The sequence below is a fragment of the Sander lucioperca genome, chromosome 23 (genome assembly GCF_008315115.2).
Source record: "Sander lucioperca isolate FBNREF2018 chromosome 23, SLUC_FBN_1.2, whole genome shotgun sequence".
NCBI lineage: Eukaryota > Metazoa > Chordata > Actinopteri > Perciformes > Percidae > Sander > Sander lucioperca.
This window is the reverse complement of record NC_050195.1, coordinates 2,911,427-2,927,633: the sequence shown is the minus strand read 5'-3', so window position 1 is coordinate 2,927,633 and position 16,207 is coordinate 2,911,427. Positions and strand designations below refer to the sequence as shown.

The 16,207-nt window shown below is 43.5% G+C and overlaps 1 protein-coding gene across 6 annotated transcripts in view; it reads left to right on the top strand.

Annotated features, from left to right (window-relative positions):
• The window catches only part of LOC116064851 (partitioning defective 3 homolog), a 379,664-nt gene that overhangs the window by 259,732 nt on the left and 103,725 nt on the right, over positions 1-16,207 (top strand). For all 6 annotated transcript variants that reach the window (XM_035998104.1, XM_035998105.1, XM_031320165.2 and 3 more), the window contains 2 exons: positions 4,145-4,372; positions 7,909-8,146. In XM_035998104.1, the coding sequence (XP_035853997.1) occupies positions 4,145-4,372; positions 7,909-8,146 (466 nt within the window). The remainder of the gene's footprint in view (positions 1-4,144; positions 4,373-7,908; positions 8,147-16,207) is intronic.

Below are 16,207 nucleotides of genomic sequence, written 5' to 3'. Positions count from 1 at the left end.
CCTTCCCCTTAACATTTAATGGCAATGGATCTTCTCCAATTAACTGTCCTTGCCCTTAATCTGGCTTAAGAACACAGCACGTTGGCCAATCCTGTCGTTGGCCATGACAACATTCCAGGGGCACTTTACCCCTATTTGGTTTGATTGTCTTTCTTTTTGTGCATTTCATTTAGATGATTTTCATTTCTCCTCCAGACGTGTGGGGAGTGACAAGCTCATGTCTGTATGCGATGGGGGAATATGTATTTTCATCCCTCTGAATAAGAGGGAGATGAGGAGCAGAGCACTGAGGCTTCTGTTGTGTGATAGGAATCACATAATAGACTGGCATACAGAGAGCTGTCCGTCAAACTCTCCCAGGAGAGCCAGGACTGCTTCTGATGAAAACAAAGGCAGGTTCGAGGCAGCCAGGGTCTATGGGCAAACTCCCTCTCTTTGCCTCACTCTCCCGTTCTCTTTGTCTCTCTGCTTCTCTCAGTCATTCACCACTGTGACTAGAAACAATGGCGAAGGGGATCGTGGTGCGGAATACGGAGTGGGAGGATAATTCCCTGTTTCCGATTACAGCAGATGTCATTTGTGTTCCCTTGAACTGTTACATCCTTGCATCCTGTGCGGCTCTAACTTGCAATCCCATTGTGTCAAACATGTAGCCTGGCTTCTGCGTGTCCGCTGTTGGCAGTCTTTATACATAAGCTTCAAAAAAACTCAAATTTGCATGGCATTTGCACAGAGTTGATTGAGTTTTATCCACAAAGTATGAAAATTGTGGAATTTTTCTGCTACGCTGTATCTATGTTTCCTTATTATGTTTTTTTTTCTTTAGACTGTCCTCTCTTGTCCTTCGCATGATGTGATTACTCCCTCTGATCAAATGAATTACATGATTTTTACTTGCATTTGCTCGGTCTTGTAAGGCTGTTCATGCTTTCCTAGCATTACAATTTGTCATAGTAATCAGAAATGGCCCACCTCTTCTGAGGAACTAGGCAATAAAATGAATCTTCCCGTTCTGCAACCAGAGAGCTTTTAACCCCCTAGACATTTGTAGCACACAGTAAAGTTTCATTTTACTGTCCAATGCAGCCTGAAGGCGCACATATGAGCTCGTCCCACTAAATGGGAAGCAGCATTATAGGATTGGTGTTCATTTATTTTGAATGGCTTTTAGGATTGAGTCCAGGTTCTCTTGGGATTGGGTACTTTTATTAACATTGACAAAAAGGAAGGGAAAATGGTGTGTTAAATACATAACAATACGTTTACCAGTCTGGAAACCCAACACCACAGGGTAACAGCTGACCTTTTAGCCTATCTGAGTTTTTTGACACCAGATCTATGGCCGCCACGGATGATAGAGAGGCACTCATACTATCAGTAAGGGTGCATTGGTAGCAAACGCAGCAGAAAGGAATGTCCTTGTGACCCTAAAAGTCACCCCAAAAGTAGCATGCAAACTTGAATTTTCCTTAAAATGACAAGATGATTGAAATAAGAAATCCATCTCTGCTCTTTCCTACATCTGTCCTCTGCAAGTAGCTGTCTAGATGGTGTGTGTTTGGACTATGTAACTCAGATAGCTGGCTAATCACTAATGAGCTGCTGCAAGTTTGCTTGGTTAAGGGATCAAGAAGAGAATAGCAAAGGGGTTCAGCCAACACCAGAGACAAGCTGCCTTTGGGAAAATGATAACTGTATCAGCTTATATGCATTTCTGCAGTGTTGTTATTTTACACACAAAATACAAAGTCTCCTGCTGCGGATAATAATAAAAAGTGACAAAGTCCACGCAGGGAGGAGGTCGTGGTGGATGGATGTGTCATACAAACACAGGACTTTCACCCAGGAGAACGCTGTTTGTGTCCCATTTGAAACCATAAGTCAACGCTGACTTATTTTACATTACGTGCATAACCTACACAAGTTAGGTTACGTACATAACATACTTAACTAATGTCACGTATGCAAGTTACGTAACAAACGTACTTATTTTAACCCAAACCATAATCTTATCCTAAACCTAAAGAAGTAGTTATGTTGCCTAAACCTAACTATACCCTGCACGATGAAAAATCACGCCAAAGAGAGATGCCAAGGGGTCCTGACCAAGCGACTGGATTTGACAAGTTGGAAGTGAGAATGTGTTGGTCTCTCATTCACTAAAACAAATGTATTTCAGAGGGGGTACTCCAAACAACGGTCACAAATTGTTTTCTTTTAATAATGGGGGTTTGTTGTCTTTGCCTGATCTGTGTTTGGCCTGGCAACCCTCCATCTAAAGATCCACTGTGATCACCCAGCAGTAGTGGGTCATGCCTCATTTAGGCCACTTGTTGATGGTAGCTTACATTGAAGTATGTGTATGTTACGAATTTGTGCCTTTTGAGGAGTCCCTGCATGGGGCACAACCATTCAAACATACAGTCAGTGTCTGCATGTGTGTGTTCTATTCAGTGGGGGTAAAGACAAGACCTTATAGCAACATTTGTGATGAAAACCAACAGGAAGAGCTGTAGGAGACGTTTATTTACACCACATGAAGTCACAGAGGAAACGGCAGCACACACTCACACTACATGTGGAGGGTCTATATAGTCTCCAGGGAGACATAATGATACAATGCTGCTCTGTCCAGACTCCATCGACATGTGCGATGCCCTCAGAGAGTCAGTGAGGCTGCTAAAGTAATTGAATCAACAGTGTATCCATTATTACTGATAGTTTCCTCCACAGACGTTTACATTTAACAAGGCTTCACTTGCACATATTCAGAAATCCAACTTGTTTCGTGTGACAGAACCTTGCTGCGCGCTGAATGGATGCAGAATAAAGGGAACAGAAAATCAACCAGGCTGCTTGTTTACCAACTGGAGGGTAAGGTAAGAGCTCCGGGGAACTGACGGACGCTCCATGACAAAATGAAATACCAATACTTGAGTCGCGCTCCACTTACATGCCCTAAACAAACCCCTGGCAAGCATTGGAAAAATAATTACAGCTGTCCGGGGCCTGGTTAGCAGTGTTGAAAAGGTTGACTGTTCAACATTCACTTTGCTTTCCACACAGCTGGTCTACCAGCTTATCCATCAGCACCATGTGAGTCCTTTTGAGGAGATACTTTGTTTACAAATAGGATATATACTATATGAGCTCCTCCAATTAGCTACTTTGCAAGCATATCTCAAGCCATAAGAGCCCTTGATTTGTGTCGTGTACAATATAAATGTTAATTGTATTTACTTTGTATAATTCTTCAGTAAGGTGGATGTCACTGGTCCTGTGTTATGAAGATATTTTCTGTCATGCTCATTCTAAAGTGTGTATTGTGCTGCTATGTGCAGTAAATATGTTAATCTATTGGAAAGTTTCCATGTGTTCTAGCTTTGTTCTGCAGGCGGTCTGTGTCAACTCATGTTTTGGTGGTTTTCTCCCACCAGGCTAATCAACATAAGGCCGGTAAAAGAGCCTTGTTCTGCCTTCATGATGTGCTATTACCTGCTATCTAACATCTGCAAATTCTACAAAAGATCGCAGCTGTGAGATGTTTGGGCTAGTGCATACAAGAGGATGGTGTTGGAAATGAATGGACTTAGATTTGCTTAGTCTAAATGCCATCACCTTCTCTTTTACTCAGCCTCTCAGAGAAACTAAGAGAGAGTAGTGAGAGGGCCACCTACGGAATGGTTTTAGGTTAAACATTTGGGGAACTTATAATAGTTTAGTATAACACTATGATCGCTCTGGTGCTGTTGTGCATTGCTATCTTTGGCTATATTGGCTCATTTATATGTATTATCTTTCAGCCATGTAATTTAACTGTGCAGGCACAAGGACAAAGGTTGAATTATAATTCTCAACAGGAAAATGTCTCCGTAAAGATATAATACTCTGTTCTCATTCCACACACTTCATTGGCCAGGCAATGGCATCATTTGTTTTTCATGTTAATTGCTAGACTCGCACCTTCTCTCGGCTTGCCAAGTATGCCATATACCACCATCCCAAATGAAACTAGCAACACGTGAATGATTCATTGACACGTAATGAGCTCAGAGATAATGGTTTTAGGTCGCCTTTGTGGATGAGTTAGAGTCACACGCTGTTAGTCTGCCGGCCTCAGTGACGCTATTTCCTCTTTCCATAGGTTCTGCAGAGGTCGGACCCTCGCTGGGCCTGAAAAAGTCCAGCTCCCTTGAAAGCCTCCAGAAGGCTGTTGCCGAGGCGTTGCTGAACGGTGAGATCAACGTTAACAGGCCGCGCTCGCGGATCGCCAGGGGCCGCGGCTGCAACGAGAGCTTCCGAGCTGCAATTGACAAATCATATGAGAAACCTGGTGTCACAACAGCAGAAGAAGAGAACAGCATGGAGACATGTGAGTGTTCAGACATAAGTGATTCATGCAGAGTTTTGTAATAGAATAATGTGTGTCATTATATACTGTACAATAGCAGAGATATTAGTAGATCATTGCAAAGAAATTCAGTCAGTGAAATGTAGGCCAACTCAATAATGCTTCCCCAGAGCTTTTTCAGAATGGCAGGATTCACTCCCAAGTTAACTAGGTTAGGGATCCCCTTTTGCTGAAGAAATGTGTGTGTCATAAAGCACCTCTGCAATAAGCGTCTAGGTTACACATTCATTAATATTCACATAGTTCATGTTGAGTGGAATTGTCAGAGACTGTGGCAGCATGTTTTCCCAGGAGCGTACATACTCTTAAAGTGCATTGCCATGTTTTTAAACAGAGTGCACATGAGGAAAAAATTCTGCTGTTTACACACATAAGTCAGACTAGCATTGTAACCATTTTACACGCAATATCTTAATATCACGTAATTTCATTTACAATGATTATAAATTAAATACATGTCTCTGCTTCAGTATGTGCCAGTAAGTTTTGGCACATAACACTGCACAACTTTGCCAGGATTCCTCACATTTGTTCCTGCGTACCTGACTGGGATTGAAACCAGAATAACCTCACTTTGTTCTAAACTATGAAGACAGCATTAGAAAGGAAAGACATGCCACCTTCCATTTGAGTGAATATACCCATCCCTACTTGGTGTTTGATGACAAAAAGACATGCGTTGGGTATAGAGAGACAGCCTTCTTACGTTTTTTGTGACAGGTAATAACACTGTAACACCACAAGAGTAATCACCACATATAAATTTCCATTCACCATTAAAGGATTCCATTAAAAGAGCTGGGGGACATTTGAAAAAGAGGGAATTATTTGCCTGAAACGCTTTGTTCTCATAAGCTCTGTCGGCAAGCCACTAAATACAGTCTTATCTCGGCAAAGAAAAATGGGGAAAGCAACCGATTTCCCCTGCCGTGGTATATTGCATTCTCCCCCATGATATTCAAATAACTCTGTTTTTCAATTTAGATAAAAGCAGCCAGTCCGTGCTCGTCACTGAGGTTAATAGTCAAAGTTGACAGATAAGCTGCTGCTTCCTCTGCTCCCAGACTTTTATTTACATAAAATAAGAATGCCGCATCACCTAAAGAAAATGTGTCCCCACAAGATATCCTGCTGGGCAAAATGCACTTCCCCTTGTGCTACTTTGTGTTGCAACGTTTGTGGAAATAAAAAAGGAAAAAGAAAAATCTGCTCTGCTGAGCAAAAATCTCTTCTTTTATGTGTTGAATAAGACTAGCAATTTTACTTGTCTGTCGTAACCTTCACAGACAGGCCCGCTTAAAAGTCCTTGATTATTAAATCAGGAGAGTTTAATGGTAGAGTTTCACTAAAGTGACAACATGTTTCCTGTGGTTGTCTGTCTCTGCAAATTATCTTTCAGTGTCCTGACACTTTCATCAATGGTGCTGCTGTCATTTCGTCAGCCAAGTCTTTTTTTTTTTTCTTTTTTTTTTTTCTGTTCCATGAAATTGCCATGGACGGCCTCACCTTTTGATGTCCGGTGTTAAAGTCTTTTGTCTGTTTTTTGATCGGAGATAGCTTCGTTTCCTGTCTTGCTTTATTTGAAAGACTAAAATTAAATGGAAGATGACAAAATTGCATTTAAATTACGTATACCTTTTTGTTCGAACTTCTCTATAACTCAATATGAGGCCTTTGTATGACTTCATGTAAAGAACCCGGCCGCAAACAAATGCACACACATAGAGCTGGGCAGTATATCGATATTATATCGACATTGATTTATGAGACTAGATATCGTCTTAGATTTTGGATATCCTAATATCATGATATGACATAAGTGTTGTCTTTTCCTGGTTTTAAAGGCTGCATTACAGTAAAGTGATGTACTTTTCTGAACCCACCAGACCGTTCTAGCTGTTTTATTATTTGCTTTTAACCACTTAGTCATTATATCCACATTACTGATGATTATTTATCAAAACTCTCATTGTGTAAATGTTTTGTGAAAGCACCAATAGTCAACCCTACAATATCGCCGTAATATCAACATTGAAGTATTTGGTAAAAAATATAGTGATGTTTGATTTTCTCCATATCGCCCAGCTCTGCACACACATGCCCATGCGTCCACATTTACAATCACACATGGCCGCTGCCCTCTGGGACGGTCTGGATTACAATGTTTAGCATGTTATCTGCAGCTTGGCATCATTAAGCTTTAGCGACATTAGCACTGCTAATCTCAGTAATTTAAATAGCCACATCAGATACAGCTCACAGCTGCTCTTTGCTGCCATTGCTCTTAAGTGAATGATAAGCAGGCAGCAGATTGAGTGATAAAACTGATATCCTGAACCTGCTTGCAAATTTGTGGAGGTGGAGAAAGGGATGGAAGGGGCTGCGTGCGGCAATGAATTGCATAATTGAGCAGGTTTAAGTTGCTGGGTCGCTCTTTATTCCTGCCGTACAGTGTCCCATGTTGAGATTCCATTTCAGTCATTTCCTCCGAGATGGCAGCTAAAAGAAATAGCTGATAGAGAAAACAAACCCCACTGTTCCTTGAAATGTGAATCCAGCGGCTGTCTCATCCCGTATACCTAAAATCTATCATGGTCCCTCCCTCGTCTTTCCTCACGATAAGCGCTTTCCTATCGTCCATCAAAGGCAGAACATAGACAACGACAAGCAAGACTGTAATAAGCTGTAATCTGAAGGACATCTACCTCACGCTTCACAGCCAGAGATACAGCATTGACAGGAGCTATGCCGACTGCGATGTGCACCACATTTGCAATTAAGATCCCTGGGAGCCATTTTCAAGATTATTTAAATGTATAATTACTGACAGATTAATTACATTTTGCACATCAGTTCTGATTAGATGTGATGGAAACTTTGAGTTTAATCAACCCTACATCACCTAAGGAGTTTGGTTTCAATTTGATGTCTGGGTTGAAATTAGTTGAGACGCAAATTAAGAAACCAGATTCATAGGACTATCATTACAGCTTCCACTTTTTTTGTCACATCATTTCTAATATGAAATGCAACAGAAAAGGGAAACAATACTGTTATATTGTGAGCTGTGTGAAATGTACACATTTGAAATAACTTTGGACTGTCAGCTAAGTGAAAACATGTTCAATGTATTACTATTCTCAAAGGGTGTACAATGTCAATATATTCTGCCGTAATGAGGCACATGAATTCAGTGTGTTTTGTACAAAGCTGCCATACCTTGTTGCACACAGCTTTTATTTTAATGGTTCATCTAATAAAAGAAGTGATGCTTTGTTACTGATAAAAACAAAAGTGGTGTTGTTGTGTGCTGATTTCAAAAGCAGCTTCTGTGATCCACAGGGAGTCAAGTGGAAGTTCAAGTTTAGTGTCTGCCTTTATTGACTTCCATGTTATTTGTTATTTCTATCCCTGTGTTTGTGTGAGTGTGCCGCTCCCTTTCCCTCTCAATATCTATATTTACCACCTTCTCCTTCCCCCTTATCTCCTCACTTCAGTGGACGAGGACACGGAGGGAAGTTCCAGATCAGGACGCGAGTCGATGTCCACCAGCGGCGACCTCATTGTGGGACCTGGGCTGAACGGCAACCTCTCCAAAGATGACAGGCAGAAAGATCGGGACAAGGTTTGGGGGAAGGAAAAGAAGAAACCTGAAAGGGATAAAGAGAAGGAGAACGACAAGGACAAGAACAAAGCCAAGAAAGGTGTGCTGAAGGGCCTTGGCGAGATGTTCAGGTAGGAATAAGATGGTGCTCAGCTAAAACTCTCCTGGGTCGCCCCAAGCGGCAAACGCTATCTGCTTTATTTAATTCCACTCAACATGTTCACCACTGGATCATTCAGAATGCATTCTATGGATGTTGCCAGTGCTAATCAGGGACCCCTCTCCTTGAACCCTGTTAGATGGAGGGAGTGGATGGAGGGGAGGGGAGGGGGAGTTATCGACCTCGAGGGCCTCTGGCACTTTTGAGCCAGATTATTTTTAATAAGGGCAACATGTTTTATTCATAATCCTGTGTGTGAGCCTCTCCTATCCAAACACGCTCCGCATTTGTTAACCAGCCGACAATGTTCAGGGCCCATACGGGTGCTAATGTGGGAGCTCTGATTTGGTTCTGGGGAAAAAAGACCTTTGAAGATGATAAAATCGACTGCGGGTTGGAATTGTTGCCTGTGGCTGGTATTCTCAGTGGCTGTCTCATCATGCCGTTGCAAGATTTCAGAGGCAGACTACCTTGAGAGACCATAAGAGGTGGCATAACTCCGCTCTCAACATCCTTAAGATATTATTTTTTATTTAACAAAAAGCAAAAGATTTAGAGCTTGGAGAAAAAAAAAAATCACTGCATTGTAGGGCAAACGGGCAAAAACATTTTCAAATTCTTTACCCCGATCCTAACTTTGGAACATACACTGTGTACATAGACAATAGTAGGAGAAATGTGCAAAGAGACTGTGGATGGAAATAAACATCCTGCGCGTATCCATCCAGTATCTCTGCCACAAGGAAATTAGTGGGCGAATCACATTAATTATTTCAATTCCATGCACATTTGAATATGGCATAAATTAACGGTGGAGGCGGTGCATGTCCGTTATCATGCCGTAAGTTGTTTTCATGTGGATTAGTTTAATGGGATTAGTTAGCGTATCGCAGCGCACGGCTCGGTAATGAACAATAAAGACGACATGTGTGTTTCGAGGTCACGATTGAGGAATGCGGGGAACTTGCTTATCACCCATTATTTTGACTCTTGTGAGTTTTGTTTTTCTGTCTTTGCATCCTGTGGTGTAAATGCATAGTACCTCATAGAGGCTGACATTCTGTCGTGCACGGGGCATGAGCACATGTGTGGAGACACACACGTGTACACAGGAGTACACACAGAGAAGTGTGCTGGATTAGTAAATGAAAGTGAAAATTTGAGCCACAGGTTTCACACTCTGTGACATACAATCAGCGCCGTTGGCAAACCTTTTTCGAGTGGCTGTATGCTCGGCCTGATAGGTGGCTGCTGGGTGATTTTTAGCTGCGCACGTGGGCCCTCGGCATGCCCTCCTCGGCCTCATCATCGTTCTTCATTATCTTTGAGTGCCACCGCCACTTTAGAGTTGGCACGCGGCAGGCCTCGCTCACACTCCCCCCTGCTTTATGCACTTAACGCCAGGCACGGTGCCTCCTGAATGCAAGGAGGCAGCCTTCTGAACCAGCATGTCTCTCCGACGCTCAAGCTTTGTCTTTTCATCTTTCCGCTACTCCTACTCTTGATACCTCAAACAATTTTCATCTTAAAAGTGTGACAGCTCTTACACCCACACACCTACACTGTCCTTTTCTCTTCTCTCCCTGTTCAGGTTTAGAAAGTTAGAGATGGCAAGGAACTGAGGTGAGAATGAATGTGTCCCACTGGATACAATAACTTTTTTTCTGTAAAGAACAAAATGGAGTGAAATGCCTAGTGGTCAAAAGGGAGGAGAGGGAAAGTAAGTAAAAGATGTGTTGTGTGTCGCACTTTTAGCGATTCTAGCAAGAGTTTTGACAGTGATTTTAGAATGGAGAAGTTTTACTGTGCATAAGAAAGGGTTTGGCTGACAGTAACTCAACACAATCATGGATATACTTCACATCAGCAAGTTTCACATGTTAGTGTCTCATCATTGCATCAAAACATGAAAAAGGCATCCTGATTTGGTTAATCCTTTGTAATGCTTGTCTGCGTGGTAGTCAGTTGCATAAAATGGATGGGCAGGCCCTGGCTTTTTCCTGCATTTCTCACACATGCATGTCTTACACTTACGTTCTCCCACTATGGAGATTTTGCTAGATTCGAGTTTGCAGTGCACTGTAATTTGAGCTCATTTGCATGCAGGCATTTGGACGGTCTGATGAACTTGTAGTGCATGCCTGCTTAATGGACAGCCTGATTGGGAGTGCATTAACATCAGAGCCAGGGGAAAGGAGGATGGCCTCATATGGGGGGGGGGACTGTAAGATAAATACTGTGAGTGCAAGAATGACTGAAAGAGCTGGATTCATACTGTCCTGCCTATAGGCTGGCAGACTGCCTGGTATACTGTACCATCCAGCAATGAATAGCTTATAATCTTGTGAATGGATAGCAATGTGCATGCATGCATGCATAGGATAAAAAAACCCAGCCCTAGGCAGCTTGACATCATTGTTATTTCACGGATGTCTGTTGCATGCATGTATCACGGTGTCCATGTCTGCATCCAATGGTATATAAAGGAGTGGAGGGCGGCGCATTGTCCCCCAAACAATTGTATGTGATTATTCATGTCCTTTACAGTGGATAACATGTGATCATTACTTTCTGATCTGATCAGGTTTGTTTCTATGTTGGAAGCTTTGCCCAGGGCTCTGTTAGCATGCCAGCAGACAATGACGGTCCAGCCTGCAAGACTCCCTTCAACATGCCTAATGAGGTGTTGTTTATTTGCTCTGTGACTGACTGACCTCCTCCATCAAGCCCCATCTCCATCTCTTGATATGTCTGTGTGTGTGTGTGTGTGTGTGTGTGTGTGCGTGTGTGTGTGTGTGTGTGTGTGTGTGTGTGTGTGTGTGTGTGTGCGTGCGTGCGTCCATGCAAATAAAATATCCATCCAGCGTCATTTATTATAGAGTTGAGTGACAAGTGAAAATGCATATTTTAATGGGTTAATTAGACTCTATGATGGACATTTTTTTGCACAGTGTCTGCACATGTATTTGTTGTATGTGAACATCCATCTTCTGTATAGTGTTGTAAGGTGTGTGCATGTATATTTCTATATCAAAATATTTTTTATTAGTGCGTGAATGTGTTTTCAACAAGAGCGAGGGAAATGCATCACGTTGTAGGAAAAGTACAGCAGCATGAAGGAGACAATCGAGCGAAGGCTGCAAAAATGGAAGGCATGGTTAGGACGGGGAATGGGGGCCAGAGAGGTGGGGGCAGGGGTGGATTGGGTGAGGGTGGAAGAAGAGAGGAAGCGTGTGCACTGGAGTGAACTGGGGCACCAAGGGAGAGTGGTAAAGGAGGATGAAAAGGAAAGGGAGAGGGAGTATGAGAAAAGAAGGGAGCTTTTCACAGCAGCAGTCACGGCATCGGGCTACTGTCTGCCTGTAGGGAGGATTGAGGATCTCTGGCCATTGTGTGTGTGTGTGTGTGTGTGTGTGTGTGTGTGTGTGTTCAAGGTTCATTTAAATTTGCATGTGTGTGCGTGTGCAATGCATGTTATGTGTGTATGCTGTAGATGAAAAGATGTGTTAATGGGCTCTGGCATCACCCTCACCCTTTCTCCCTGGTGCTTTCTCACCCGCACACACACAGTTACCCTTACCCCTACCCCCCACTCCCCACTCCCCACCCTCACCACCAATCTGATAAGTGGCATGCCTCACGCCGAGCCATCAGCCGACACTGGAGCTCAGTGTGACAGCCGTGCAGCCCCTCTCATCAACCCCACCCTCCATCACCCCAGGGACCTTGTCTGCCTGCTCCTCCTGCAGATGCAGCCCCACTCAAGGCTACACGGAGAGATGCGTGTGGAGTGGAAAGGAAAGCAGTGAAAACTGGAGTGGAGGGCTGCTTTCTATCCTTCAATCTTTATTATTCTTAGGCAGTGTGGTAGCATGCTGGGGTTTTGTGTGTGTGTGTGTGTGTGTGTGTGTGTGTATGTGTGTGTGTGTGTGTGTGTGTGTGTGTGTGTGTGAATGATGCATGTGTGAGTATGCCTATGGATACCATGCCACGAAAGCATGATTGCCTTATGTGTAGTATGTAGTTAGCGTGTTCCTGCGCCACTCCGTGTCTTCAAATGATTCATATGATGATTTGATTCTTTCTGCTCGGTTGGGTGTGAACAGCTGATGGCGGGTAAGCTGGCTTGATCATTAGTACACCGACATGACACATGCATTAGCCTAGCTTTTTATACACACATACGACCGAGGGCGTGCCTGATGGATCAAAACACACTTTCTCTGCATAACCCTCCCCTCGTCCCCTCCACCTTCCCCAGCACACACAGAAATGCTCACATATGCTTGTAGTATTATGCCACAGTTGATTTGGAGGCAGCAATTAGCTGCCTCCACATGTGGGCCCTGACATCTGCTGAATGTAATCTCAGAGAAAATGTTAATTGTTCTTCTTTTGCTCTGCCTCACTTATCATAATGTCTGTGCTGAGCTAGTAAAGGCAAGCGCAGGGCACAGCATCAAGCCGGAGCTTGTACGTGAGAATGAAGTAAAGAATATGAGAAAGACAGCCAAAGATAATTACATGAAAAGAAAATAATCTAACACAGCGTGGACTGTGGATTGTGAAGCAAGAATAATCATCATCTCAGCAGGGTGGTCAGTGATTGGGGAAGTTACTTTTCTAGCCTCCAAGTGGTCAAGGATTCATTCCTTTAAAGTGCCCATGAGCAACAAAGTGACTTCCTGTCAGCTCTAAGGGAACTTCTGTGCTGCTGACCCTGACCTTTGACTTCTCTATGGAGCAGGCTAAAGCAAAGTGAGCCACAGAGTTCCCCTGTGATAGATAAATATTTCAGAGAGAACTCAGTAGTGAACTTTCACTGCTTTTGGCAGCTCTGCCAAGTGCAAAGTCATACCTCAATATCACCTTCAAAAGCCTAGACAGCTAAAAGAAAAATCATGTCACCGAGGGCAGTATACAGAGAAAGGGTCAGTTTCCTGGGAAAAACATCTTTTTAGAAGAACTACCCCCCATGTCTTCTTAGCTGGTGCAAGATGCCAGGACTTTAAAAGGGTCATTTTGGGGGGTGATCTCCAAACTACTTCACAAAAAGAGTGTGACATCCCATTACTCTCTGCCAATCATGTACCAAAGAGGCCCAATCACTGCTCATGCACACGCCCAGCGGGGGCCAAACAACAAAGTCCCCCACTGAGAAGATTAGCGCCACAGACACAGTATTGACGGGAGAGAGAAAACAGTAAAACAACAAAACTCTTCTGTACGCCAGGTTAAAGGTGCAGTAGGTAAAACTTATAAAACTAACTTTCTGTCATATTTGCTGAAACTGACCCTATGTTCCAGTAGAACTACATGAAGCAGGTCATTAAAAAAAACATCCGGCTCCTCTGGCACCACCTACAGCCTGTAGTGAGATTTGCAAAAATCCACAGCTCCCTGTTCAGATGCACCAATCAGGGCCAGGGGGGGTGTCTAACTGCGTGTCAATCACTGCTCATGCACACGCATTCATTCTCCCTTGGGGGGGGAGGGGCTTAGGAGACCGTTTTGGGCTTTAGCAGAAAGGGGGGGAGGGACTGAGAAGTTGTTGATGTTCAAATTTGTTGGCTAAGTCCTGGATCCTCGCAATCCTACATACAGCACCTTTAAGGCAAGCACAGCTTTGTGTCTAGTGTCAAAAAAATTGCATGTCACTGTCAATTTCTGGCGGGGTGAAGCATTTAGACGTAGGGAGAGGCTGAGTGATACAATAAAGGAGGGGGAGGAGAGGATGCTCTGCGACGTTAGCCACCATGCAATGAGAGATGGCCGTTTCAGGCATGGGGGTGTGGAGGGAGGGGCAGGGGGTTGGGGGGGTGGTCTGGCTGTCCTGCCGCACTTTCTCTGCTTTTGGCCACTCAATGTAAATGTGATTGGGCAGCACTGGGCCTCCATCAGACAGCCCTGAAGTAATTAGGTTTAGAATGATCATGCAGTGCTCCGAGATAGACCTTGAAGCATGGGGAGTGTGTGTGTGTGTGTGTGTGTGTGTGTGTGTGTGTGTGTGTGTGTGTGTGTGTGTGTGTGTGTGTGTGGAGAGGTGGTGTTGCACAATGGAGTTAATTGAATCTGAAATCTTGTCGGCCTGAAATGAGATACACCGATGTCTCTCACGCTGGGTCTTAGGCAGAGGGCTGCAAACATGACTGAATTCATAAAGTGTGTTATTAAAGAGCTCAAATTAAGTGTAGCAGTGCATCCCTCCATACTCTACCAGGCCTGTGACTACTAATGATCCAACCCCAGTGGAATCACACCCAGACCCACCAATGGAAAACCAAGAATCCCTTTCTCTTCTCTTCTCTTCTCTTCTCTTCTCTTCTCTTCTCTTCTCTTCTCTTCTCTTCTCTTCCAACGTGTTCTCCCTTCTCTTTACACTTCAGCTATCTTCCTTACTTTACTCTCCCCCTTTCCCTCCCTCCATCGGCTCTCCTTTCATCAACTTCGATGTTCTATGTTTCTTAACTTCCCCCCTCTCCGTTTGATATTTGTTTTTCACACTTTGAGACACTTTGATTCCACTTTGATGTTATTTTTTCACTCTGGCCCGCATCGCTTTGATCAATCAGAGAAAGACTGTTGCAATGCCAGTCGACTCGAGGATAGGCAGATTTGAAAATAATGAGAAAACGTTAAGAACACGTACCAAGATCTGAGACCAGCACAATCCCATTTTGTTTTTCTAAATAGTACAAATGAATCACTAATGCCCCCCCATAATAAACCATATTAAATGTATGTTTTGGTCTGAGGAGGAAAAAAAGTATAAGTTGAATTAGAGATGCAAAGCATTCTTGATATTACAGAGACAGAGGTGAGAAATGCACATGGGGGAACCTATTTATTTCCCCCTATGTGCTATGCAAATGAAGTGGGCTGCCAGCTACAGTACGACTCATTGCTAGTCTGCTCACCCATCCACCAGGCTTAGCATGTAATGAAATAGAGGCCTTTGGCTAAAATGACCTTTTCCATCCACTATGTTCCCATCTGCTAATGTGTGCACACACCTTAACATGTGGGTGAGAGGATAGGTAGTGGGAGAGAAACAATCACAGTGAAGGCAAGGAAGATAAAACATTGAAAATTGCTTTTGAATTACAAAGGTAATATCAATCGATGTTGAATTACACTTCTGATTTCCATCAAAGGCAACCAATTAAAGGCAGGAACGGTATTCCTCTTGTTCTGTCAGCATCTGGACATGTGTTTGGCATGTAAAGTGAAATTGTCTATCTTTTCCTCCCGCTTTTCCATCTCTCTCTCTCTCTCTCTCTCTCTCTCTCTCTCTCTCTCTCTCTCTCCCTCTCTCCTACTCTGATCTTTATTTCTGTCTTTGGTGAGAGTGTCAGAGAAATGGAGATTCTTTTTTATGGCTGGGATCGGGATTTCATTCCTCCCTATGTTTGTCAGCAAGTAATCTTAATTGGGCTCTCACTGCCATACCAAGATGTGTGAGTCTGTGATTTAGGGAGGGGGTGGATGCAAGGCTGAGAGAGAGAGGAGGAGTGTGTAATGGTGGACTTAACAGTCCACAACAACAGATACAGGCCAGTTGATATTTCCAGCTGCAGATCCATAGGTCTGGTTAAATACATATGTATATCCAGCCCAGTTTACATAGGAAGTACATCTATATTGGACGTTCATTGGACGCCACCGTTCAGTGTCAATGCAGGAAGTCGCGTGTCCTCATTACATTGCTTGGTTGAATTCAACGGCATTCTGCGTTCTGCTAATTCTTGCTAACACACCGTTGCCATGGACACAGTTTTGATCCCTCTGGAGGACAGCTATCAATCTGCTGGAAGAAGTCCGGTTAATTTATCAGCTGTGGCAAAAAGTAGGGAAACATGGAGCAACTTCTGTCCTCCAATACAGGCAACGGCAGCAGCGCTGGTGAGCGCCTAGCGCTACATCTTTATATACAGTCTATGATCACTACGCAGCAACATTGCAACATTGTGTTTACAGGTGTGTCAACTGCAGCGGCTCTGCAATACGGAAACGAGATAAATGAGGACAGAAA